Raw genomic sequence first — 27,982 nt, forward strand, 5'->3', positions numbered from 1 at the left:
TCTGGGATATTCCTGACATGCATCTCTCCTGCTCTTATGGGTTCAGATTGGTGTTCACTGTGTCTCACTGGTTTCTGCCTCTGTATCCCTCTGTGTATGTCTGCATACCTCTCTGTTGCACCCTGATGAGACTCTCTTGTCTTTCCTGTCAGACACAATGAACCTCATCTGGCGAGACAACCTTTGGCTTTCCGCCGACTGACTTTAGCCTCACAGCTTGCCTGGTCCCTCTAAGCCTTTTTTGGGGGGTTGTGGTGTGGCGGAGTAGATTTACCTTCAATAACCATTTATTAAATCTCTATCCATTAGACTCTGAGGCTTCATAAGAGCCGGCTGCATTAAGCCTGATTATGGGATGCCCAGCAGAGGAAAAGGGTCTATGTGTCAAGTGTGTCATCGAGTGATTTATATCCCTGGCGCGGATCTCTGTCTTGTCAGTTGAGCGGAAGCTGCAGAGAGGAGAGAGAAGCGCTGAGAACTTGATGATGATGAAACTTTTGATAGTCTTTAAAAGTCTGAATCATGGTTACTGTCATGCCGTGGTTTTGCAGTGGGTATCTTGGGTTTCTGTCTGTTTCTAAAGTTGATGCTGCTGCTGAAACCTGACCTGTTGTCGGTCTTGAAGGATCCTCTTCTAAGCCAGTTTGGCTTAAACTCAAAATCTTCAACATGGACCCCAAGGGCCCGAGCAGCACCTTTAAACGGTCGTCCCTCAAACGCAGTACATCTGGCTCACAGAAGGTAAGACGATATCTGTCACATGCAACAGGTGACTGAGGTACATCTAAATTGAAGTGTTTTCATTTATCATAAAAATAATGGTAAAATAATTATGTTTTCTTGAGTTGTGTTTGGTGAATAAGTTTAAAAGTACATTTTTGGTTTTCTGAGAGCTTCTCTGTAATTGAATGAAAACTTCATTATGTCAGTTGCTTTCTTAAAATCTTGAACTTCTATATCTACACACTAAATGACTCTCTGATGTTGACTTGTGTTGCACAGCCTGTCACATGGAACCATTTCTATGAGCTGGACAAAGTCCACATTAGCTCCTAACCAATCACTTCAGAGTCCCTTTGTCCAGCATAATGACACGCACCATTCATGGCTGCTGGATGTATACTGGCAGAGCACATGGCCTGCACTCATAGCTCTGTAAACTTACAGTTAAGTGATATCTGAAGCAGTTTAATCCTTCATAATGGACGAGAGCGGCCATGATAGATTATGGACTTTAATATGTTTCCAAAGTCTGCTTTCATGTGATTAACACGCCTGATAACATGTCCTTGAAAGCTAGAAGATGTCATTTTTGTATACGAGCACGCCTCTGCTCCTCTGCTCTGCACTAATGTGTGCAGGGATTGGCGTGCACACACTATGACTGCTATGAGTGTGCTGCTTTTATGGGTCCATGTCAGTCACAAAACAGTTTACATTTTAAGAAGGGCAAAGAAGAAAGGGCTTTATTATAAAAGCTGATTTTAATAAAGGGTAAACTCAGTTAACATCTTCGAAAATATGAGTATAAAAGATAGAAAGGGGGACGTAAAGTGTTTCAGATTCATTTAGTAGATTATATATCCACAACTGACATCAAACTGTTCCAGTAAAAATGCATTTTTTTTATATTATGATGGGTTTTTTTTATAAGGTTGCCTAATCCGCCGACTCTTGATGCATGAACCAGTAGTATATCTGACACTATAGCCATTAAATTACCTCAGAGTGATGGGTTTCTATAAATTAAAGCAGGCATTATTTAGTCAGATTAATATTCTTGGTATAATCCACAGCTCTTTTTTATGAGCTTTTACTTGCTGAAGCAATCAGCGATGTCCATGGCTCTCTGCTGAACACCACCACACTTTTAATGAGATCGGATATGTTGCTAAATATAAACTCATTGGCTGCACTGAGCAGATTGCTGAGAGATAACACTGCGCTTGTTTTCATTTTCTGATCATGCATTTTTGCCACATTATTATCATAAATCATGGATTTATCTGAGCTGTGCGAATGGCCGGCATATATTTAATCATTTACAGTGGTTCTGAAGGAGGATTTATTTTTCATATTGTAAATCACAAGGCAGCATTTCTTCAAACACTGTCAGGATTGATGTAGAAGAAGGACCTTGACTGAGATCCTCTGATAGAGAGAACATTCAGTTAAATATTTCCACATGTTATTTTGCTTTAAAGAAATCAAGAGGAGAATTCCTATACATCTGTGGGGTTTTATGTATATACAGCTTACACTGTTCATCAACAAACAAGCTGACCTTTAACCTCTTTTATGAAGAATAAATAGCTCACTGCCCAGCACTTAGGAAAGAAATAGCCTGGAAACATCTGAAAGCTGTTTAAAAAAATCTTGGTGTAAATCAACCCACAAATAACTCTTTTAAATATTAAATTGTGACCAAATTATTTATTGAACAAATAAAAAAAATCCTACCAGTCTGAGGGTTTTTCAAGATCCTATGACTGCGTGATCATCAGGCTCTAGTCAGGTGAGGGCCAAGAATCCTCCAAAACCTCCAAGGCCCAGGTCAGCACGGAGCATTGATGTCTGGGGGCAGCATGGTGACGGGACGGGTGTGCACTTCTACTGATGTCAATCAAAATCGAACTGGAAAGATCTGTGGAAATGTTTCAGCGTTTTTCACAGAGCTAAAGTGTTTCTTGTTCTTTAAATAAGAGGGGATTTTTGCACCTAATTTATGAATCCAACAGCAAAAAGTTCCGGCCTTGGGTTAAAAGCTCTGCTCCGGAGATGAATAACTTCTACACTCCAAATAAGAAATGTTTAAACATAATGATACATCTGCCACTGATTTATTGTTAGAGGATGGACTGCAGAATGTGGTCACTTCAGATTAGACCTGTTTAGTGACATATAACTAATATACAGCATAGATATAAAGAGACAAATAAAGCAAAATTTTTACAATGAAAAAGTGATCTTCTGTCAGGCCTTATACTTCTGTTAGATCTACAATTATTAACTTATGATAATTGCTTTATTTCCAATACACAAAAAGAAAGATTTTATACTTCTTCCGCTGTTTTTATTCTTACCATCTATGAAAATGTAATCCCTTTTTTCAGCCAGACATTTCTTTGGGGTGAAAACTCTGAAAAAACAGCAGCTAAAACCCATCTTATGACTGCCTGAACTCTTGGGGATAATCAGTGACATGTTGGACTCGTGATGGCTAAATGGATTTTCAAACCCGGGCGCACAATGAGAGCATTTACAAACGGGGCTGAATGAAAACAGTTGGCTTCACAGTTAATGCAAATTTGCCTTTCCAGGGCCTATAACTCGAGTGTGCCGCTCTGTCTGAAATATCTTCTCCCTAAAGTGGAAATGTGTAAAAGGTCGCTTTTTATTTGGTCCACGTGGGACTGAACATGAGTCTTGAATTCTTCTTTTCGACAGTAAGGGAATCTAACATGGGCTTTCTTCCTGTCACATTGCATGAAGCTCCAACCGCACGGCCATTCAATGCTAAAGCCGAGCAATTAGTTGCTTTTATCTTCAAGGCTGGTGACAACACAGTCCATCACATTCCATTAGGACCCCCAAATCCTTTCTGATCCATCTCACTTGTGCTGATGAGGCTTCTGTTGTGTGAGTTCAATATTTAGAATATATCAGGGGTTTTTTTTTTAACCCTTTTTTTTAACACCCACTTTAAACCAAAAAGAAACTCATAAAAACACAAATATGCTCACATCTTTCATCTCTCTGCATGTGTTGTAGCTGAATAGTCTGTATGTAGCAGCACTAGAAGAAATTTGCTGTGATCTACCTAAGAGCTACGGGTCAGGAGACCAGGACCATGTGATGCCAGTGCAGAAAAGAAAGAACGTCTAGAATGCGTGTGAAATGTGTAGACGTGCTTAGTCTCGTGAAAAAATGCAAAACTTCACCTTGTTATGAAGTCACTCAAAATTTTAATTTAGAAGGAAGGCATCAAATCATCTACAATGAAGAGGGTTTAAGTACACTTTGTGTCTTTTTAAGTGAAACAAAAAAACATTATTTCCACTGAACACAATCGTCTTTTGTTTCGAACGACCAAAATTCTGGACTTTGGAAAGAATGTTGTTTTTTGTTCTGAGGCTTGTCTTAAATCTCATTAATTTGCTTGTTGTGACCCAATCTGATCTCGCAGTATCTAATACTTTTACTTTTTTTTCTGTCGTTAAGTGCTCAAAAGCAGTGCTTAACGAGGCAGCTGGTTGCTGACTGGATTTTGGTTTTAATTGCTGTGGTTAATGAGTTTAAGTACGCTGAAATAACTGCGTCATAACTCACCAAACCCCTTCTGGGAATGCACTTTGTTTTCTTCGGCTATAATTAACAGTGGGCCACGTGCGTTTTTCAGTGTAGCAGGGCTAAAAAAGGGGGAAGTTGGGGGGTATTTGGCCTCTCTTTCTTTCTCTCTTGTCTTTCTGAGTCATCAACCACCAACCTCCCTTGTCTTTTTCTCTGTGAGTTACAGTCAGGCTCAAACTGCTCACTTCAACCATAAAAGGACAGCTTATGAAGCTTTTCTCAAAAGGAAGGTTTTAAATGTGTGTCTACATCCCTGTGCTTGTTAACTCCATCTCAGCTCCCAGCTCATGCACTAAAATCCCTCAACTAGTTGTTTAAGCATGCGCATGAAAGTGCTTAGTTACTTTAAATAGTTTCAGCTACATTAAAGCAAAACGTAAAATAGAAAGAATTCACTCTTAACTTATCTAAATAGGTCAGATTTGACTCTCTCCTAACCAAACAGAAGCGTTTTGATATAAAGATTATTTTTTTAACCTACCTACCTTTAAATTGATGAAGATGCAGCCAGTACACTTCATTTGATTCTTTAAATTAGTAACACCCTCTGTAAGTCTGCTGGGAAGATGTTAATTATGCAAAATCAGTGTTTGCAATTTTAAAATGTAAATCCACTGAACATGACCAAAATTAAAAAGCAGGACTAAAAGAATACTGTATAGCTGGTCTGCTGAGTTTTCTTTGCTCCACAAAAACATGGTGGGTGGAAATAGAGATTAACTGCAATTAGCATTGACTGACCTTGCCCCATACTGGAGACCAGTCATGTCTTAACAAGGCACCTTCCAGGAGAATGCCTGCATCCAATTCTCCCAATTATGCAAATTGGGTTGAAATCGAAGTAGTTGGAGGGGGTGAAAAATTTCAAATGAAAAGTTGGGGAGCCTCTGATCGAGTCCACAGTGCTTTTAGTTTAGCAGCTCTGCTCACACAAGCTAAGATCTTCCGCACTGAGAAGTGAACACAAAGGAGTTTTCAACCAATTGGGAGATTAGGGGCCGCTTATCAAAGTAGATTTATTGTGCCTTGTTCAAGCGAAGGATGAAAATACCCAGTGGGCATGGTGAGGGAGTCATGGGACTCCCAAAAGGATTACCTTGAACTGGAGTCATGAGACTTGGGTGAACAAAGACCCTGCTCACATGCTTATCATATTAACAGGCCCTCATAAAGTGAAGAAGTTTCATGTCCTGTGGGATTCAATGAGGGCACTCGAGCGGGAGAGCAGCACCAGGAGAGAGGTCTCATAGAGAGGCAGCCGGCTGGAGACGTCCTCTCTGCTTTCTAGGTTTAAGCTGCGACAGCATTTCAGAAAGGACTCTGCCGCACCAAGAGAAGATTGTAAGTGTTTCTACATTCTGTAATGGAAGACCTGTCTTTTAATTTAGCAGCTTTTATTACTTCAATGTTACAGAGTGGACTGAGATGCGGGACATATCATAGATTCTTGAAAGTGAATTTAGAGATGCGAAGATGGGTGAAGAGACGGTGCTGTGAGAGCACTGAAGGATGCATGATAACACCAAGATGGGAAACTGCTGAGAGAAGTCCAGCAGAATAAAAAGATATAACGATGAGTACTTAACATAGAAGAGGCTAAATATCTTGCAAAAAGTTATCTTATTAGTGAAAGTATTTATAATTGAATTATACTAACTATACACACATTTTCTTTACTATCACTCGTCTTAATCATTATTAATAGGTAAAAGCAAACCATCATGCAACAGCAATTTAACTACTTTGTTTTCACAGGTGTAATTGCATCTTTTAGATCTGACTGACTGATTCAGCAATGCATTACTTATTCATTTTACCTTCTTAACCAAGTCATTACAATATCGATGATTTGGCTTTCAGCAAAATAAGTTGATATTCCAAGGAGTCTGTTGGAAAAAAATCAGGTCATTTAATTTAAATATGTATGAGGGGAAGGATGAAAAATAAACATTAAAGAGAGAGAACTGCAGCAGCTACACTCATTAGCGCTAAAAAACTAATGGAAGTTTGATTAAATCAGTGGCATTTAATGACATGCAATATGTAAAAAGCCACATGCAAGGAGCGTTGTGTCTGCAATGTGTTTACAATAATACTCGTGTATTTCTGGAGAACATAAATAACCTAAACATGGGTTTCTGTTATTATATTGTCTTATTTATACAGTTCACAACATACAGTGTAGGATCATTTGTGTAAAAGTTCTAGCCGTCTTGCTAGCCGGCTGAGGTGCAGATCAAAACAGAGAGAGAGAACAGTAACTACTCTGTGTTCTGGACACTTATTTTAATTTATTACAGCTCTCTTATTTCTACTTTTTGCTTTTCAAGTCACTTTATATTTTAAGCTATTGCTGCTGTTGAATATCAAAATGTTTAACGTACACTGCTGAGTCTTTTTGTTGTCGTTGTTTGGGAAAGATTTGCTTCCAAAGCTTCACTTTTAATTGGGCCATAGCCGTCAACAATGACCCACAGACAAAAGTTTGCTTTGAACTCGGGTCACTTTGGCTCAGCAATGGAAAAACATCAGACAGTAATCAGAGCTGGATTGGATTATGAAGCTTCAGTAGACAATGTAAGGTGTCTAATTCTGCCGTTCCAGGACATAAGATTTAATAATCACAGCAGCATGTACAATGTTTCTGCCTTTCCAGCAGATAACCTAAAATATATGTTGAAACCCAGATCGTTATTAAGAAGAGTCTTACAGTGAAACACATATAAGACATCCGCAAAGATGATCTTCCTGTAATCCTGTGGTGTCACACCATGCAGACTTTCACTTTTCTTTTCGATCTTTCTCTTTACAGGCACAAAAACTTTGGATTGAGAGGAACTTCGTTAAAAGAGAATGTATTCACATATTTCCTAGCAAGGACCCAACCAGGTAATAACTCTCTTTAAATTCCTATTTTCATGGTAAATTCTCAACATTTATACACAAATTATCTTAGGTTGCTTTGTCTTTATCCTGTACCTTGAATTATAACAACTATTAATCCAAAACTGTCAAATTTAATGCAGTACTCTTATGTTGATTGGACACTTAATAAAAATGTCTAACTCATGACAGTTTATCAGACATAACTCAGGATTACATGAGTCTGTGTGTAGTTTCAAGTTACCAACCAGGCAGTGCAGCACTTTGTTTGTTGAGGCACGAATTTCCAAGAAATTAGTGCCATCAGAGAAGTCTAGGATTTGCACCACTCATTTGACGTGGTTTATACCCTCTTCAACACAGGATAGTTTATCGCTAAGACATTTTCCCCAGGTTATTAAAGTTTGGAAGTCAGGGATGAGGCCAGGACATGTGCACTGAGTGCTTTTTGTTCTTTGATTGATCTAGATGTGCGTGTGGTCAGCTGACAACGCAGCACGCGGCCATCCCTCCTGGTGCCAACTCAGTAGAGGAAGCGCACCAACTAGTGCAGATTGACACCCCAAAGGACAAATGGAGCGTGATCAAGCACACAAGGACCTACCCAACAGATGCCTTTGGCTTAATCGAGTTCCAGGGAGGAGGGTTCATCAACAAGGCCATGGTGAGTGTCAGGCTCTGGAAAAAGGACTTCTGTGTTCACAGAGCTGGTTCTTGTCAGGAGTTACAACAACATGAGGGATGTCATGTGGCCTCTAGGAGGTTGTTTACAACCCACCCACTGTTGAAAACATGTAAAAGTTCAACCCAGTGTAATGCTTCTTCTCTTTCTCTTCAAGTACATTCGAGTTAGCTACGACACCAAGCCTGACAACCTCCTCCATCTGATGGTGAAAGACTGGCAGTTGGAGTTGCCCACCTTGCTCATCTCCGTGCACGGAGGTCTCCAAAACTTTGATCTACAACCCAAACTAAAGCAAGTGTTTGGCAAGGGCCTGATCAAAGCTGCTGTCACCACCGGAGCTTGGATCTTCACTGGTGGAGTCAACACAGGTAGGACATTCAGTTCAGTGAAAATTGGGTTTAATTTTCACTCAACAAAAAACAATTTGTGACATTAGAAGATTACCTTCCCTCTCAGTTGATATTACATAATATGAGTTTTGCAATTTCCTGAGGGGAGCTTTGACCAACCCATTGTCACAGGTTTATTTTAAGCACTGTATTTACAGCTTTGTGTGAAAATTCATCACAAATGACTGGAGATTGTGTGCAGTAGGCTCAGTGCGTCTAATATCGTGACCCCATTAGGAGGACAAAGAGTCATTTCTTGTGTTGCTACATTTACTTTTCTCCATACACCTTAGGGGTGATCCGTCATGTCGGAGATGCCTTAAAAGACCATTCCTCCAAGTCACGTGGGAAAGTGTGTGCAATAGGAATTGCTCCATGGGGGATTCTGGAGAACAAAGAAGATCTTATTGGAAAAGATGTGAGATTTGCCACCGCGCTAATTCTCTAAACAAAGACTTTTTCTTGCCAATGCTTTCTGTTGAAGTATTTCAACCTAATTTCTTCCAGGTAACCAGGCCCTATCAGACAATGGCGAACCCGCTGAGCAAGCTAGCTGTGCTCAACAACAGCCACTCCCATTTTATCCTGACTGACAACGGCACCTGTGGGAAGTACGGCTCTGAAGTAAAACTCCGTCGGCTGCTGGAAAAGCACATCTCTCTGCAAAAGATCAACACACGTAAGTTCAAAGCTTTTCTGTAGACATCATAAAACAAACGCCATCCTCCAAGAATCTTGATGGACACGTGGATGGAGAGCTCCTCTGTGACCCGTGGGCTTCCCTTTGTCATCCTATGCCTGGGGCTCGATTAAGGCAGGGACAGCAAAGGGATGCCCAGCTGTCACCACTGACTTCACTTCTTCCTTCCTCTGGTTGGTCAGTTGCTATGACTTTTTATTCTCAAAGTGAGGTTATTAGGCGTAGACACTTTAGAGATAAAGAGATGAACAGAGATCTGATTCCTTGACTTTGTGTTCCAGGTTTGGGTCAGGGGGTTCCTCTGGTGTGTCTGATAGTGGAGGGAGGTCCAAATGTGATCTCCATAGTACTTGAGAGTCTGAGGGACGAGCCGCCCATCCCTGTGGTGGTGTGCGATGGCAGCGGCCGAGCTTCTGACATCATTTCCTTTGCACACAAGTTCTCAGAGGACGGAGGGTGAGATTTTAAATGTGTCTCCATTGCTGTACTCAGATTCTTAGTATCTGTAATAAGAAGCTGAAGAGTCTTATTTTAATCTCATCTTCCAGCCTGGTAAGTGATGATGTGAGAGAGCAACTTCTGGTGACCATACAGAAGACTTTCAATTATAGCAAAAGCCAATCGCAACAGATCCTGCTCATGGTTATGGAGTGCATGAAGAAAAGGGAACTGGTGAGTATGAATATGAAATGAAATCCTCCAACACTAATAATATAAATATGTTAATATCTTGAAGCTACAGATATTTTCACTGTTATCTTGTATTTGTAAATGTTCTGTGTCAATCAATAAATACTGTGAGTTGTGAAGCATCTGGTCTCCATCGTCATTCATCCATTCCACTCATCTGTGTTTCCATTAACATATTGAATAAATATAATCCCCACAACGTGCTTGTCATTAGTCCTCCTTGTTGTGCTCATGTGTGGAATGTCATCTAATCTGGGGCATGTCTAGCTTCATCTACCTTCATCCATAATCACACAGCTGTAAAAGGGTTGCGAGTGTTTAATTCTGCAGCGTTAAACTCTTCACTTCAGTGTAAACAATACAGATCATGTCTCCACGACGGAGCTCACACCCTGTTAAGATTCTTCACAGATAGCAGATTAAATCCCTAAGCTGAGAGCGTTTCATAGAGACCTGGGTTTTATAAATAGCGGCTGCATTTGTTGCATCTCCATCAGATTTCCGCAGGCGTAAGTGATGTGATTAGTAGTTTGTAATACCCAGCGCATATAATCTCCAGACTCCATACATTTGGGCGGGAAAGATCAGTGCACACTACCACCTGCTTAGCAGAGGCTCTCACTTCATTCATTCACAGTAAGCATGCAGCACACAGATGGAGAAGAGGATCCATCTCCCTAATCCCCAGTCCGTTTTCTCTCTCTCTCCACTCACCAGGCTTTTTTTTTTTTAGTCTCCAGAGTGCTATCACTTCACTGGTGACTCTGCATCCTCTATCCTCAATGTATTAGACCGCCTAATGCTCCAACACAGCCAGATAAGCAACTTAAACTGCTTTTGTAAAGGTCATACCACCGCATGCTTTTTTCCCATCCTATTTAGTTTTCACTGATACCTGACCCAGAGAATAAGGCAGAAATATCAAGTTGTTTGAGCTCTTTACAAGCTATGGAGAGACCACACTGTTGCCTGGTCTCAATCTAAAGTGCCATGGCTAACCTCCAGGTGAATCAATGTCCCTGTCTGGTTCACAGTAATCCTTTCATCCTAAGTGCACACCACAAGAACAGCTGGGTTACACAAATAAAAACTGTGATTTTCAGGCACAGTTTATTGTGATATTACACCCAGATACAGCGTTTAACTAAAGTAGGCACTCACTAAATACAAGTCTTACTTTCTGCAAAAACAAAACACACAATGCGCCCTTTAACCGTCTGAAAGAGCAACACATGTTTTCAGTCTTCATGACTACTCATTGTCAACGCATCCCAAGACCAGCTCTGAAATCTCTGGATTCCTGCCACATCTTCATGCCAACCTAATCCCATTTATCATGGCTGCTCATGTGATGGACCGGTCAGCATAATTTCATTTGATATAGTCGAGTCTGCAACAAGGGAAGCACTATTACACTGAGAAGTGAATTAGCTGTTTGTGCTCGGAGGGTCAGCCACTGTTTCCTGATAAAGAATCTTCCATCAGTTGACTCCACATTTATAGATACCAAGAGGGGATACATTTGTTCAGGCACAAATTTCCCCTTTCATTGGAGTCATCCTGCCATTAAGGTTCAGCATGAATTCATGTCTGCAATCGTGGCTTGTCTGTTTTTCTTTCTCACATGTAGATCACTGTTTTTCGGATGGGTTCTGAGGGACAACAGGACATTGAAATGGCCATTCTTACTGCCTTGTTAAAAGGTATCATCTGGCTGCATCAGACACCTCATCAGTTTGTGCACTAATACATCATGGCAGTATTTTTCTCTCACTGCAACCATCTTCTCTCTCTCTGCCCATCCGTTTCTTTCGCATTAGGCACAAACGCTTCAGCAGCTGACCAGCTCAGCTTGGCTCTGGCCTGGAACAGAGTGGATATTGCTCGCAATCACATCTTTGTATATGGACACAATTTACCAGTAAGTGGGCCTCTCATCTGAGGAGAGTTTCAATTTATCGTTTCACAAAGTGCTGTATTAAAGCAGAACTTGAAAGGATGTAGTATTCACAGCATGAAGAGAATCTGGCTTTGACAAAGTCTCCCATCCACTCAAGAATGTACTCCACAAATAACTTTGGTCACGTATAATGGATGTTTCAGAATCACGGAGTCGTGGAGCTTGTCACAAGAAGGCAGATTCCAGATGAATCTGCCTAACGAGAAAATGTTTCTTATGCTTACCTAAAATCTTAGTTTATGAAATAAACATTCAGCGTGATTTTTGGCACCCCAATGGTTTTAGAGCTCAATTGTGATCCAATAATGAGCTTGCAGTGTGATGTGGAAAAGTAAAACCCTTAACCCTCCTGTTATGTTCGTTTCTCTGGAACAGCAATGATGTTCCTGGGTCAATTTGACCCGGGCAATATTCAATTATCCAAAAGTGTCAGAACCCAAAAAAATCCCAATGAACATTTTTCATAATCTAATTTTTAACTCCATTACTAAGCATTTAAATCCATATTTAGTCCATTGGTGTTCTTTAATTCTCACAGATCATGGTTCAATGAGGATAACTCACTCATTTTTCATTCAAATTAATGTTAAAACTTTTTTTAATGTACATTGGAAAATCCTAAATATGAATACAATTGCTTTGTAAAACATAGATTTTTGTTTTTTTATTTCAAATTTTCATTTTTTTTATTTTTATGAAGTGATGTTGATAAATTTAAGCGACACCTCTTCTGTCACATGCTGCCCAGATTTTGATGCTGCATTTAGCTGGTTTGGAAGGTATATATTGCCTAAAATAGACTTTTAAAAGGGTCAATTTGACCCGCAACATAACAGGAGGGTTAAATTTAGAATGAAAAGACACGGTTGATGAAACTTCATGAATTTGAACGTGGTTGTGCTTGTTTTTGGACAAACCACAAAGATGTGTTACTATTCAAATAGCAGTGTTTCTAAATGCTTCAAACATGTCTGCAGGGGATCTTTCAACAGAAGAAACACTTAGTTTTGTGTTTTGTTTCTCAGTTACAAAAATACCACAATCATGAAATGTATAATGTTGTACTAGCAGCAGTCAGACCAACATGTTGATGCCGAGACAAACAGGAGCAAAAGCCTTATTTGTTTACCTAACTCCTACTTTAAAAGCCTGCTGGTGCCATGGCCAGTGCCATAAATACTGCAGCCCCAGAGAAGCAAAAGAGTCCTGCCAGCGCTCCTCGCAGCAAAACCCGGGCAAAGAAAGGGAAGGGAAAGGGAAAGGCCAAACCTGAACCCCCAGAGGAAACAGACCCGAGAAAGTTGGAGCTGATCCGTTGGGTAAGTGAGGGGTGAATGACAAACAGTGTAAAGTATGCTAATATAATAAAGGCTCCAGTGCTTATACAATAACTTATGTTATATATTGGTTCATTTAGGTGAATTCTTTGGAGCAGGCCATGATGGATGCTCTGGTGCTGGACAGAGTGGATTTTGTCAAGCTGCTCCTTGAGAATGGGGTCAATATTCACCACTTCCTCACCATCCCTAGACTCGAAGAGTTATACAACACGGTGGGGTTCATGACTCCCTCAAAAACATTGATTTGATATTTCAGAAAGACAGCCAACACTAATTACCAGCCTCTCCTCCCTCCTCTCTTCTTTTAGAAACTTGGTCCTGCCAACACACTGAATGCAGTGGTTAGGGACATCAAAAAGGTAAGATGACTCATGAGGCAGGTGATACATTTTCACAAGATGCTTTCTACATTGTACATGACTCTGGTGATTCTGCAGGGGAACCTTCCTCCAGATTATCAGATCACTTTGATTGATATCGGTCTGGTGCTGGAGTGTTTCATGGGAGGAGCTTACAGGAGTAATTACACCAGGAAGGTTTTCCGTAACCTCTACAATAATTTGTACGGACTAAAAAGGGTACGCACCAAGTGGAAGAATATCATTCATAATGGCTTGTTCATCATATCACACAATATCTAACATCAATCATCAATGTGTCACTCTCTTCTTGCAGCCGAAAGCTCTGAAGCTTCTAGGAATGGAGGTGAGGTATTCAATGTGCATCAAAATACTGCCAAGAAGCTGAAACAACTCGACAACCGCATAAAAATAATCTTTCATATTTTCTTTGATCTTGTCAGGATGATGAACCGAGGGCAAAAGGGAAGAAAAAGCATAAAAAGAAGAAAGAGGAAGAGGTGGAAATTGACGTGGATGACCCAGAGGTGTGTCGATTCAAGCACCCCTTCCACGAGCTGATGCTGTGGGCTGTACTGATGAAGCGTCAGAAAATGTCACTGTTTCTTTGGCAGCGCGGAGAAGAAGCTATGGCGAAGGCGCTGGTGGCCTGTAAACTGTACAAAGCTATGGCCCACGAGTGCTCTGAGAGCGAATTGGTGGATGACATCTCTCAAGATCTGGAGAACAACTCCAAGTCAGTACATACAACATCTCTCGCACAAGGTTTCATAAGTAGACACTTTATAGTATATCATCCCCCATGTCGGGCTCCTGCTACATTAGTTTTTGTTGAAGTAGTTCCCCCTTGATTCTACATATCTATTGAGAAGTGCTTTAATCATGGGTCTTTTTTTATCATTCCCTGCCTTTCAGAGAGTTTGGCCAGCTGGCCTATGAGCTGCTGGACCAGTCCTACAAACATGATGAACAGGTGGCCATGAAACTCTTGACTTATGAGCTGGTCAACTGGAGTAACTCCACCTGTCTGAAGCTTGCTGTAGCTGCTAAGCAACGTGACTTCATTGCCCACACCTGCAGCCAGATGTTGCTCACTGACATGTGGATGGGCTGCTTAAGGATCGGCAAAAATCCAGGCCTCAAGGTTCACATTAGGAAAATTTTCCCCTCAGACCACAGTTGTTAAACTCTACAAATAGAAAGCACCCTCACTGTATCTGTAAAAACTGTAAAAATCCTCTCACCTAGGTCATTCTGGGAATCTTCTGCCCTCCTCTGATTTTACTACTGGATTTCCGTCTTGGCGATGACGCATCCTACCAAGCACCTGGAGAAAAAGATGAAGGAAAAGACAAGGATGATGACACTAAATCCAGCAAGGTTAACACTGACTCATTCGACTAATTGATCCTCCATAAACAGCTCATACTGATTTGTGAATAGTTAACAATAAATTGCTAAAACAGAGATATTGCTGTTTTCTTGTAGGATGCTAATGATGCGACTTCCCGAAAAGGGGATGAAGAGGAGGGCAGCACTAAAGTCCGCAAAATCCCAATTGGCAAAAGGTTCTTCGAGTTCTATGATGCACCATTCACCAAATTCTGGTTCAACACCGTAAGTTTCCTTTCTGTAAACTAGATCAATCAGATACTTTTTTTTACTGAAGTTGATTTAAGTGCACTGACATTCTGGTATATTCTTCTTGAAATAGATTTGCTATCTGGGCTACTTGATGTTATACAACTACATAATCCTGGTGAAAATGGAGAGGTGGCCATCTCTACAAGAGTGGACCGTCATTGCATACATCCTTACACTCGGCACTGAGAAAGTCAGACAGGTATAAGTCATTTGATGTGATCAGTTTGATCCCATTTGCATCAGGATATCTATACGCTCTGAGTGACTTTTAAACCCTGGTGTCTAGATTCTGATGTCAGAGCCAGGAAAGCTGAAACAGAAAATAAGTGTGTGGCTGGAGGAGTACTGGAACATCACAGACCTGGTCGCCATATTGACCTTCCTTTTCGGGCTAATGCTACGCCTACAGCATGAACCTTACATGGGCTACGGCAGAGTCATCTACTGTATAGACATCATCTTCTGGTACATTCGCATATTGGACATCTTTGGAGTGAACAAATACCTGGGACCCTATGTGATGATGATAGGGAAGATGGTAATAACATCTGTTGTTTCCCTCTGAGCTGTAGATCACTAACAGACATGACTTTCAAGAGTTCAAAGTAAGATTTGCTTATTGTCTTTCAGATGATTGATATGATGTACTTTGTGGTGATCATGCTGGTGGTACTCATGAGCTTTGGGGTGGCACGGCAAGCAATTCTTCACCCTGATGAGGAGCCAACATGGCGCCTGGCCAGAAATATTTTCTACATGCCCTACTGGATGATCTATGGAGAGGTTTTTGCGGACTCGATAGACCGTAAGACTAGAATTCATAGTAAGATTCTGTTTCCTGATTCTAGGCAGATGATCAGTGTCAAATTAATTGTATGTCACAAATTCTGTGATGGTGATTTACAATACACTACAGTGTAAGCATTCAATACTCTGTCTCCCTCTGCTGGCACGTTTGTAACACACTCTAGATATATATGGCAGGACTTTTGAGTTGAGGAAGAGAAGTAGTTACTAACACATCTCCTCAATCATGATCATCTGCCTTAAAGTTTACTTTTCAGTGTTTCAGTCAGTGTTTCTTCTGTCAGGGTGAATGCAACTAGAAGCTTTTGATGAAGCCTTAATTAGCAGACATATAACATTATAAAATTGTTGTTTTCTGAGTTTATGTATGCTTTTGTTGTTATGTTAGATTTCTCCATACTTATTGCTTATTGATTTTAATGCTCTCTCTATTTCGGCGTGACTGACCTCTTCTTGGATTTCTCCAAGTCTATGCCATGGAAATAAACCGTGAGTGGTCTTCAATTCTGACTACTGAATACTGCAACTCTCTCCTCTTCGGCCTCCCTCACAAATCCCTCCATAACTCCAACTGGTCCAGAATTCAGCTGCCCGTATCATTACCCGAACCCCCTCCATCCACCACATCACTCCTGTCCTCCAACAGCTCCACTGGCTCCTTGTTCAGTTCCGTATTCAATTCAAAGTCCTTCTGTTAACATTCAAGACCATCCACAACCTCGCCCCCCATATCTGTCCGACCTCCTCCATGTTCCCACTCCCTCCCACTCCCTAAGATCCTCTTCCTCCATACACCTGTCTGTCCCCTTCCGCCCGTCTCACCACTATGGGGAGCCGAGCATTCAGCTGTTCTGCTCCCCGTCTCTGGGACTCACCACCTCAACTCAGAAACACAGATTCTTTCCCCCATTTCAAATCACAAATCAAAACACATCTGTTTAAAACTGCCTACTCCGTCTGACACCAATTGCACTGTCACTTTTTATTGTTTCTATGTTCTTACCACTTTTGTCAGTTTATATTGTTTTCATTTATTTTTATTTTTATTTTGTTTCCTTTAATGTGTAAATTCGTGTATGTATATATATACAGTGGGGCAATAAGTATTTAGTCAGCCACTGATTTTGCAAGTTCTCCTACTTAGAAAGATGAGAGAGGTCTGTAATTTTCATCAGAGGTACACTTCAACTATGAGAGACAAAATGAGAAAACAAAATCCAGGAAATCACATTGTAGGAATTTTAAAGAATTTATTTGTAAATTATGGTGGAAAATAAGTATTTGGTCACCCACAAACAAGCAAGATTTCTGGCTCTCACATACCTGTAACTTCTTCTTTAAGAAGCTCTTCTGTCCTCCACTCGTTACCTGTACTAATGGCACCTGTTTGAACTTGTTATCTGTATAAAAGACACCTGTCCACAGCCTCAAACAGTCAGACTCCAAACTCAACCATGGCCAAGATCAAAGAGCTTTCGAAGGACACCAGGAAGAAAATTGTGGACCTGCACCAGGCTGGGAAGAGTGAATCTACAATAGGCAAGCAGGTTGGTGTGAATAAATCAACTGTGGGAGCAATTGTAAGAAAATCGAAGTCCAGGCCCGTCTGAAGTTTGCCAGAGAGCATATGGATGATCCAGAAGAGGATTGGGAGAATATCATGTGGTCAGATGAAACCAAAATAGAACTTTTTGGTAAAATCTCAACTCGTCCTGTTTGGAGGAAGAAGAATGCTGAGTTGCATCCCAAGAACACCATACCTACTGTGAAGCATGGGAGTGGAAACCTCATGCTTTGGGGCTGTTTTTCTGCAAAGGGGACAGGACAACTGATCTGTGTTAAGGGAAAAATGAACGGGGCCATGTATCGTGAGATTTTAAGCCAAAACCTCCTTCCATCAGTGAGAGCATTGAAGATTGAACGTGGCTGGGTCTTCCAGCATGGCAATGATCCCAAACACCCCACTCGGGCAACGAAGGAGTGGCTCCGTATAAAGCATTTCAAGTTCCTGGAGTGGCCTAGCCAGTCTCAAGACCTCAACCCCATAGAAAATTTGTGGAGGGAGTTGAAAGTCCGTGTTGCCCAGCGACAGCCCCAAAACATCACTGCTCTAGAGGAGATCTGCATGGAGGAATGGGCCAAAATACCAGCTACAGTGTGTGCAAACCTGGTGAAGACTTGCAGGAAACGTTTGACATCTGTCATTGCCAACAAAGGTTATGTTACAAAGTATTGAGCTGAACTTTTGTTATTGACCAAATACTTATTTTCCGCCATAATTTACAAATAAATTATTTAAAAACCCTACAATGTGATTTCCTGGATTTTTTTTTCTCATTTTGTCTCTCATAGTTGAAGTGTACCTCTGATGAAAATTACAGACATCTCTCATCTTTCTAAGTGGGAGAACTTGCAAAATCAGTGGCTGACTAAATACTTTTTTGCCCCACTGTATATATTTGTGCGATGTCCTTGAGTGCCGAGAAAGGCACCTTTTAAATAAAATGTATTATTATTATTAATTCAAAAGATTGACTCAACCCAGCTAGCTTATTATCTTGGAATAGACAGCTCATAAATAACCCATGTCCTCTTTTCCCTCAGCTCCATGTGGTGAACATTTATATGACGAGGATGGGAAGAAACTACCTCCATGTATCCCTGGTGCATGGCTCACACCTGCTATTATGGCCTGTTACCTCCTCGTGGCGAACATTCTTTTGGTCAATTTGCTCATTGCAGTGTTCAAGTAAGGATACCCTCCAATGGCAAACTGCACTGTTATTTTACAAGAAACATCTTCTATTACAGTACCATGCTCACTTGTCTTGGCTTTCTCCATCCAACAGCAACACCTTCTTTGAGGTCAAGTCCATTTCCAACCAGGTGTGGAAGTTCCAGAGATACCAGCTGATCATGACGTTCCACGACCGTCCCATCCTGCCACCACCGCTCATAATCTTCAGCCACCTCTACATCCTCTTCAACCGGCTGTTACGGCGGTGTGCCAAGAAGAAACAAGATGGAGAGCTGGATGAGAAGGATCGAGGACTCAGTTAGTCCCTCCTAATGATACAAAACATACACACACAACAAGAAAACAGGGCATGTTTTATGTACTTTGCAAGGTTTAAAATTATAATTCAAAATAATAACTAAAGCTTTGTTTCTTACAGAGCTACGGCTGAATCCAGAAGAGCTAAAAAGTCTGTACGAGTTTGAAGAACAATGTGTGGAAGAATATTTCAGAGAAAAAGAAGACGAGCAGCAGTCGTCCAGTGATGAACGCATCAAGGTTACATCAGAAAGGTGAACCATTTGCTTAACTGTCACCTAAACATGTCATAGCATAGTGTCTAAACATTATACTTACATGTATTTGTTTTCCTGGTGTCCTTGGCAGAGTTGAGAATATGTCCATGCGTCTGGAAGAGGTAAATGAGAGGGAGAACACAATGAAGGCCTCCCTGCAGACGGTGGACCTACGCCTGGCCCAGCTTGAGGAGATTCACGGGCGAATGGCAGTCGCCCTGGAAAAACTTGCAGGGGTGGACAGATTGGAGCTGACCAGAACCTACTCAAGAAACTCCTCAGTGTGTGACCCCTCCTCCCTTCTTCGCCAGGGCAGTATTAACAGTGCAGATGGTTACAGTCTTTATCGTTTCCACATGGACATGGAGGAGTTTGCATCAAAGCAGAAGGACGCGGAGGAGACAACTAAAGCTGGTCTAGAAAGAGAGAGAAGTCTGCGGCAAGTCTCCAGCGTGTGTGCTCTTAACTCAAAAGAAAGTGGCCAGACCTTAGAGGTTGGTGGTTTGGACAGATCCCGACCAAGTTCGTGCGTGGACATCCTCATATCACCATGTGAACAAAAGCCTGTTTCCAACACATCAAGTCAAGAGACCTTAAAGCAAGGCAGCACGATGCTCCTTGACAGACTGACAGATAAGAACAGACTGTGGCCTTCTTCTCCTCCAAAAAGGACTAAATCTTTGAAATACTATCCAGTAGAAGACCAACCAACCTCTCCTTTGACTAAGAGGAGGGCTATGAGCACCATCATCATCAGCCCGCCTGATGAACCAGAGGAAGAAACTGAACCCACAGAGCAGGCTCTACCACTACAGGCAACGTCCTCTTCCCCAAAGAGGACTAAATCATTGAGGTATCTCCCAACTGAAAGCCAAATTTCCCCTACCACTAAGAAAAGAGCAATGAGCAGCATCATGTACAACCCTGCTGAAGCATGTGATGATGTGCTGCGAACTGCAGACTACAGGTCATTCGTGGAGCAGGCCACCAAAGCACCAAACCAGTGGCCTGAAAACTTGGAGTACCAAGTCCACCACAGCACTTTGGGTCACATGCCCAAGGTGTCAACAGTCCGGACTCTTGCACAGCAGTTTCAAGCAAGCCCCTTGAGCGCAGAGCTAGAAAAGGACTCGATTCAGACTGATCTTAGTCCTTCAGAAGGTAAGGGACTTCTTCCTGCTACAGAAGCTGTTGAAGAGCCGACAAAGATAAAGGCCAAGAGGAACCTCTCAGACGCCACCAAGTATCTGACTGTAGTTGATGAGAGGTTCAAGCCATCTCAGAGGTCACAGAGCATGAATGAGAGTGAGAGGAAAGTAAAGTACTTGATGGTTAGTAAGGAGCTGAGAGCCTCTCGCAGTGAGAGAGACCTCACTGATGCCAGTAGTGGAGCAGAGGAGAAGAAAACAGAGGCAGAAGACAGAGAGGATGATGCACAGGAAAAGACATAAGGGCTAGACAGAGAGGGGACTAGTAGAATGAAGAAATAACAGAAAATAATGTTTAAAAAAAATAATGAGGAAGAGGAACTGAATGTTGAGGAACTAAAGGTAGAGCGAAAGAACACAGTTTTGTTTTTGAAAGGCCAACTTTCTTTACTGCCTTTGCTTGTCATTCACATTACATACAGCAGCTTACAATCTTTCACGTAACAGATTTCCTAGTCATTATGTTTTAACATTGAAGATGTATAGGAAACCTGCTGGATGTGTACAGATGAAGGAGAATTTGAAGTATATACACAACAGTAAGTTGTGCTGACATAATATACAATATGTGAACAGCAAAAACATGACCTTTTCATATATGCTTGACACTTTCAAACACTGTCCATAAACTTTTTTTGTTCAATCACTTACAAAATGTGCTTAATAATGATCCGCTCTGAGGTAATCCTACAGCTTTCATGCAAATACTGACAATCACATTACAATATGAAGTATGTCTTTCAGAAAACAACCTTTCACAGTTTCATTTTGACACAAGAACCTGTACAAATTAAGGTTTATGGTAAAATAAAAGTTTAAGATAATACAGTGAGATGTATTTTTTTTCTTTACAATCACAACCCATGATTCCTTCTATAGGCACACAAGAACAAATGGATATGATGCCTGTGCAACAAAGGCTATAGGCTCATACTGATATACATGGATTTAGACTAATACAATCAATACAAAAGATTTGATACTGTACGTCTGACAGCGTCATGGTAGTTAGGTATGACAATAGGTAGTGTAATGCTACAATATATGAAACAATCTGAAAGTTTCTCTTTTTTCCATTTATAAGACAACTATGTATGATTGAGATGCAGCAGAGGTATAATGAATGCCAAGAGAATCCCCTCTTCTAGTGAGCAGATACTGCATGGCCAGCTACAAACCAATGCTGACAACCCTGCTCAAGTCTTTTGCATTAATGTATACACAGTATCAGGACTCAGTCCTCAACCATCCTCCTCTGATCAGCATTTTTGGATGGCGTATTAACCACTCGTAACCTGAGCGTCAGCTGGCAGTGAGGCCCTTTGAATATGAGCACTGGTGCTGCTGCGAGGACACCTGGAAGGCAAGAACCCTTCAAAATACCACAAAGTCATGCTCAAGTTTTGAACACTGGAGATGAGCTGCCTAGAGGAGTGAGCACTTGAAGAATTTTATCCTCTTCGACTTTTTCTCTGTGATCTTGACTGGTTTGCCTGATCCTCCAGCACTGTTGTCAGTCTAGCAAAAGAAGATATGATGGTTTTAAAATGTTATATACAAGAGCATAAAAATAAGGAGGGCTTTAGATTTCATTCACAATCTGTCAGGTTTAGTTTTATGAGGGAGGAAGGACAAATCATAACAGAGGTCCTGAAAAGAGTAACACAGAAAATACAAATGCAATTCAAAATACTTTTAGTTGACAGGTTATCAGGCTTTCCAATGCTATCAGGCTTCTACTGTCAGTTTGCTTTTATTGCTTCTTTGCTTTTATTGTGTTTTTTTATTGTTCTTGTGAAGCACTTTGATACTTGTATTGAAAAGTCCTATACAAATAAAGGTATTATTATTATTATTATTATTATTATTATTATTATTATTATTATTATTTAAAGGTTAAATACACTTCTACCAGTTTAAGCATGGTGTTCATCAAATGAGCTCAACCTTTAGATATGTACTACAAGTGCATCTTTGCAAGCAAGTATAATTTCCTAACTTTACATTACAGGATGTTTACTTTATGTTCATTTCCCCCCCCCAAACTAAAGAAATATAACCCCCCCTGTCCCTTCTTTTTTATATTCAAAAAGTGTTTCCAAAAATAAAAATACAACCCCCCCGGTGACAGTGATCACTTACCGTCTTTGAGCTCAGATTATGTAATATGTCTCGTGCCACGGTATAAAAAGCCTACAATGACAAAAACAAAACATTAAATGTGTATATTTATTGGATATGGTACATTAAGTCAAATCAAGTCAAGTCAAGCTTTATTTATAAAGCACATTTAAAAACAACCTCAGTTGACCAAAGTGCTGTACAGTTATTAAGACACAATATAATCATACACAAATATAATAATAAATAAAAACAATAAAAGAATATTAAGAGTTCAATTTAGGAAATAAAAAAGCCAAGGATTCTTGCTTAGCTGCATGGGACTGAACGCCATTAAGGGTTTAAGAAAATCTCTTACCTCTTCTACATTTAAACTTGTCTTTGCACTGGTTTCCATGAACTTAACTCCATAATCAATAGCCAGCTGAGTGAAATAGAATATGTTAGTGTCACTCAGTGAAAACTAGAAAGATATTTTAATTTGTTTGAGCTTACTGATAATGACTGGTTGCTGTGACTCACTTTCTCCCCTCTGTCTTTGGACACCTGTCTCCTGTCAGTCATGTCACATTTGTTTCCAAGGATCATCTTCTCCACATCCGATGAGGCATGCTGGAAAATTTAAAAGACTCATCAAGTCAAGTTTGTTTATCTGCGCAGGCCTGTACCAGTGATAAACAGTAACTATAAGTAAATACTAAATCATTTTTGCCACAATTTTGAACCAGTATGTTTCCAATAAGAGCCTACCTCCTCAATATTTCTAATCCAGTTTTTTATGTTTTCGAAAGACTTCTCATTGCAGATGTCATACACCAACATAATGCCCTGTAAAGAAAAAAAAACTAATCTTAACAGACAGTATTCCAAAATTATGATATGTAAGACAAACCCACCAGGGGGAAAGTGTAGTATGACCTACTGACTTACCATTGCTCCTCTGTAGTAAGCTGTAGTGATGGTGCGAAACCTTTCCTGCCCTGCAGTGTCCCTAAAAAAATAAAAAAGTGTCATCAATAAATAATAAATGGTAAACTAACACATTTGTGTCATAATAGGAAATCAAAGTTTAAGTACACTCACCAAATCTGGAGTTTTACTCTCTTTCCATCCATCTCTATAGTTCTGATTTTAAAGTCAATTCCTGAAATGTATTAAAAACATAGACTTAGCAGGTTGGGATGATGTGTTCTACAAAGATAGTCACATGATATAATGTAATATAATATAACACTTTTACATGCCTGAGAAAGAACAAAACCAAAAAGGACTTTGTCTGTTTATCTTAAGTCAAGTTACAGGAGGCCATCACCCAACATCACATCAGAAGAGCTACTTTGGTACATCAGAGATGTGCAGATGGCAATATGTAACAGCCATAACTAGAACAAAACAAAAGCTTCAAATGTCATGGAGCTTCCTAAGGAACAACATGTTTAAAGTTTTGATCTAATTCTATGTATAACCATACTGGTACCGATGAGCCATCAAGGACAGGATCATTATAATTGTCAGTCCCATTGTCTGCTCATATGCAGCTGCTAGTCTTAATATATTGCAAGTCTATACAATACTATTAAACATCAATCACCTTACCCTATGACCACTATTATTTGGTATATTGCAATGCGATGCAGTACGGCATTGTATTCTTTTGATACGGGGGTGCATAATGTCAGATTCATCCGGAGGGGCGTCTGCAGGGTACTCACCTATTGTGGATATGAAGGTGGTGTTGAAGGAGTCCTCGCTGAATCTGAACAGCAGACATGTTTTACCCACTCCGCTGTCTCCGATGAGCAACAGCTTGAATAGGTAATCGTACGTTTTCGCCATTTAAACACAATAAGGTCTCCAACGCCTCGATGACAAAAGACCGTGCTGGGCCGGGACCCCCAGTCAGTCAGTCAGTCAGTCAGTCTGGAAACCCTCTCAGCTGTCTGCTAGACTGGCAGGAGACCGGTGCCGGAGTAAGTGACGTTACGCTCTGCTTTGCATTATGGTCCATGTAGTTTAAAGGGAGAGGGGCTAGACTGTATGGGCGATAGACGTATACAATTATTATTATACTCTATTTACAGTCTATGGTATGGGCTAATCCTCTTTTCCGATAAATATGCTGCACACCAAATAACCAAAGTGTTCAGTGTGAAAGATTTATTTTGAAATTATGTACTTTACAAATCTAAAAGGTAATTTTAAGAGAGCTCGGCATTTCCCTTCATATTCTTCATAAAACATGTAGGCCTTGGTAAACAAATCTTCATTTTATTTTTAGAAAGGAAATTGTTTGCCTAGTGGTTACCAAACCTAGAAGGTTGGGAGGCTGGCTTTATTTATATTCTTATTCTTATTCTTATTCTTATTCTTATTCTTATTGTTAATGTTAATATTGTTAATATTATTATTAATTAAAAAATAATCATTAAACTATTTATGTTATTGCCACAATTACATATTATAATAATAATGACTGTATTTATATAGCACCTTTAAAAAAATTTTACAAAGTGCTTTGACAAACAAAGCATGGTTCAATAACATAGCAAACATTTCAATGCAAAACAAAATGCAACGTAATAGGTTAAAAGGATTTCACATCAATTAAACAGAAGGAAGTGGTGGGTGGGGCAATAGACCAATAAATCATTGTTGAGAGGTTATTCAAGGATGAATAAATAAAATAAATAAATAAATAATAAATAATTGAAAATGGATGAGTAAATAAAAGCATTAAAAGGACAATAAAAGAGATTTTTAGAATAAGAGGAACACATCACATCGGGGAAATTAGAAAAAGTGTTCAGGAAAAATTAGGAACATTAAAATAATTAATGAAAAATAAATAAATAATAATAATTAATAATAAAATAGAAGTACAGGTTGTTAGAAAGATAAAATCATATAACAGCAAGTGATAAGTGGAATAGTTATTAGTTTATTTATATCATATAACAGTACATGAATAAAAGTCTTTTTAAAATTTCTTTTTTCGTTGGGATATTCATTCTATACATCTTTTAGGGAACCTTATTTGACAATATCGTTGCTCTTGTTTTTAAGTTTCTCCTGCACAGTTTCTGTCTCAACCAACCCACGTATGCAAAGGGAAGCGAGCCCAGCACGGTGAAAAAAATGCCTGTAAGTTTGTGCTTCTTTTTCTGGGTTTTTGTGTTGTCTGAGTTGTATATGTTTTATTCACTATGAACATTTGCCCTCGTATCCGAATCGTCACCGTCACGTTGTGTTGTTATGCTCAAGATGTAACAACATAACAGATGTTTGCAGCAGCAGCACATGGAAACAGAGTTAGCTATCATAGCACTGTGTGACGCGGGGGCCGACTACTTGCTGAAACACATCAGTATGAAACGACCTAAACTGTACTCCTATGACTTCGATCCATGAAGTAGTCTGCAGATACTTATTTTTGTAAACATGGCCCTTAAAGCTTCGTTCACCAGCTTATTTTTCACACAAACTTTGACCCGTTTTCCGTTGAACTGTTGCACTTTGTTTCCAACATTCATGGTTGAAAATAACGAAGTGACTAAATCTTTCCAGCTACTTACCCACGGTCGACCAGAGACTTTAAGCTTTTGTATTTCAATCTGTGGAGTAAAACTTTGGAACAGACTCAATGTGGAGTTACAGCAATGGCAGAACATAATCCAGTTCAGGAAGAGGTTTAAAGAAGTACTTTTCATGAGGTACAAGTGTTGAGAATCATGAGGGGTTTGTTTTTGATTGTAGTTCTAAGTATGAAGATAGGAGATGAAGATTTGTTTTGTGGGAATGCACTAGTAGGGTATAATGCAAGAAAATGGTGAATAATGGGGTAGGATAAGTTAAGTTATCACTTCTTCCTACTCCTTTTTGCACATGTAAAGTGAAATGTGGCAGTGCCTGCTAATGAAACTGATTGATTTGGGGTTTTTTTTGTATAACTATTTCTTCTTTTTTACTTTTATGGTTTTTTTTCTGTTTTACTTTTACATGTTTGAAATAAAGACATCAAATCAAAAATCAAATCAACTACTGAGTTTAACTTATTTATGTCAAGAGCAGCTTCTTTATTGAAATATTATGTCAACGACAGGTTTAGAAAAAAGTATGTTAATAATCCTGTTACACTACGAAAAACTACTGTCAGACTTAGTTATTTGACTCAAACTTCCCTATGCTTCATAAAACTGTCAGTCAAATGTAAAATACAGACTGTTTTCTCATTTCTGTTTTTTTTTACTCTAGCTGGCTAAAGACCTCCTCCATCCTTTTACTGACCACGAGAGAAGACAACACAAAAAGAAAAGACTTGTTCAGAGTCCTAACTCCTACTTCATGGATGTGAAGTGCCCAGGTATGTAGACTGAATTGCAGGCCATGAAGGCTTCGTCACCAAACACTGACAGAAATCTCTGTTTTATTGAATGCAAAGAAGCCTGCATACCAACTTACCAATTTACCTGACTGTGGATCTTTGGGCTGATTGTGAAGGTAGGATGTAGAGAGACATAGGACAGGGGTTCCCAAACTTTCTAGTCCGCGACCCCCAAAATATTGGTGCCAAAGTCTTGCGACCCCCACTGTCCCTCAAAGTGATTTAATGTGGCTTCATTTAGCTGGTCTGCTGAAAATTAGTCTACCTATATGAGCATGTGGCTGTGTTTCCAGTGCATTAATTAATCTATGAATTGATCTACCTATTCTGAAGCTTTGGATAATTAACTGTTCACTAACCCTAAACTTAGGAGTCATCTGAAGAAAGAAAGGCAGAAAACTCATTACATTTTCTACTTTCAAGGTAGAAAACCTTTTTCATGTTTAGCTACTGTTGTTGTCTATACTTTTTATTATAATGGGTGAAATCTACTATTTTAAGATAATTTTTTTAAATAAACACACTGGAAGACATCTCACGACCCCCCATTTGTGTTTTGCATTGAAAAGCTACCACCATCACTCCCTAAGCACATCACTGGTTGTTACGTCACCACAAGAGAACATTTAAATTGCCTTGTAGAAGCTATATTTTCCCAGTATGCTGGTTGCTAGGCTATAGGATGACTCAAGTGTATATGTATGGGCAAGAGAAAATGTATTCTTCATTTTATGGCACTTAAGAATTTATGGTGGTCAGTCTATTGCTTGTTTACACTATAACACTGTCTTTGCAGGCTGCTACAAAATCACAACTGTCTTCAGCCATGCACAAACAGTCGTTCTCTGTGTGGGATGCTCAACTGTGTTGTGTCAGCCAAAAGGAGGAAAAGCCAGACTGACAGAAGGTGAAACATCTTCATACAAATGCGATTATTAAAATTTGAATCAATGTTTAATCTTAGTTGTTAGTAAGAGGTTGTGTAACATGTTTTTTTTTTGTTTTTTGAAGGTTGCTCTTTCAGGAAGAAGCAACATTAAGTAGACAACACACTTGATGCCATCTCCGACACAGCCTGGGGTTAATAAATACCACGATTTTGTAACATGCAAACAGTAATAAAAGTCTGCTGCTGTACAGATGTTTACCTTTT

At 39.9% G+C, this 27,982-nt stretch overlaps 3 protein-coding genes across 3 annotated transcripts; 2 read left to right on the forward strand and 1 right to left on the reverse strand.

Annotated features, from left to right (window-relative positions):
- Positions 1-669: 669 nt before the first annotated feature.
- On the forward strand, positions 670-21,151 carry LOC117814026 (transient receptor potential cation channel subfamily M member 1). Its single transcript, XM_034685133.1, has 27 exons — positions 670-741; positions 7,163-7,239; positions 7,702-7,897; positions 8,073-8,286; positions 8,601-8,725; positions 8,815-8,986; positions 9,289-9,463; positions 9,556-9,679; positions 11,328-11,400; positions 11,518-11,618; positions 12,806-12,976; positions 13,075-13,209; positions 13,306-13,356; positions 13,435-13,575; positions 13,673-13,702; positions 13,800-14,092; positions 14,272-14,500; positions 14,605-14,736; positions 14,845-14,973; positions 15,071-15,199; positions 15,287-15,538; positions 15,631-15,805; positions 16,276-16,296; positions 18,412-18,556; positions 18,657-18,862; positions 18,984-19,116; positions 19,211-21,151. The coding sequence occupies exons 1-27, from the start codon at positions 670-672 to the stop codon at positions 20,568-20,570; spliced, it is 5,061 nt and encodes a 1,686-aa protein (XP_034541024.1). The 3' UTR covers positions 20,571-21,151.
- Positions 20,689-24,540, reverse strand: LOC117813862 (ras-related protein Rab-8B-like). Its single transcript, XM_034684911.1, has 8 exons — positions 24,161-24,540; positions 23,532-23,592; positions 23,379-23,439; positions 23,199-23,276; positions 22,971-23,060; positions 22,807-22,872; positions 22,470-22,520; positions 20,689-21,845 (listed from the first exon to the last, which is right to left on the reverse strand). The coding sequence occupies exons 1-8, from the start codon at positions 24,282-24,284 to the stop codon at positions 21,753-21,755; spliced, it is 624 nt and encodes a 207-aa protein (XP_034540802.1). The 5' UTR covers positions 24,285-24,540; the 3' UTR covers positions 20,689-21,752.
- rps27l (ribosomal protein S27 like) lies at positions 24,299-27,971 on the forward strand. Its single transcript, XM_034684912.1, has 5 exons — positions 24,299-24,418; positions 25,512-25,589; positions 26,700-26,808; positions 27,626-27,736; positions 27,841-27,971. Exons 1-5 carry the CDS (start codon positions 24,314-24,316, stop codon positions 27,867-27,869), a joined length of 432 nt encoding a protein of 143 aa, XP_034540803.1. The 5' UTR covers positions 24,299-24,313; the 3' UTR covers positions 27,870-27,971.
- The last annotated feature ends 11 nt before the right edge of the window (positions 27,972-27,982 follow it).

Source organism: Notolabrus celidotus, chromosome 6, assembly GCF_009762535.1.
Source record: "Notolabrus celidotus isolate fNotCel1 chromosome 6, fNotCel1.pri, whole genome shotgun sequence".
Taxonomy (NCBI): domain Eukaryota; kingdom Metazoa; phylum Chordata; class Actinopteri; order Labriformes; family Labridae; genus Notolabrus; species Notolabrus celidotus.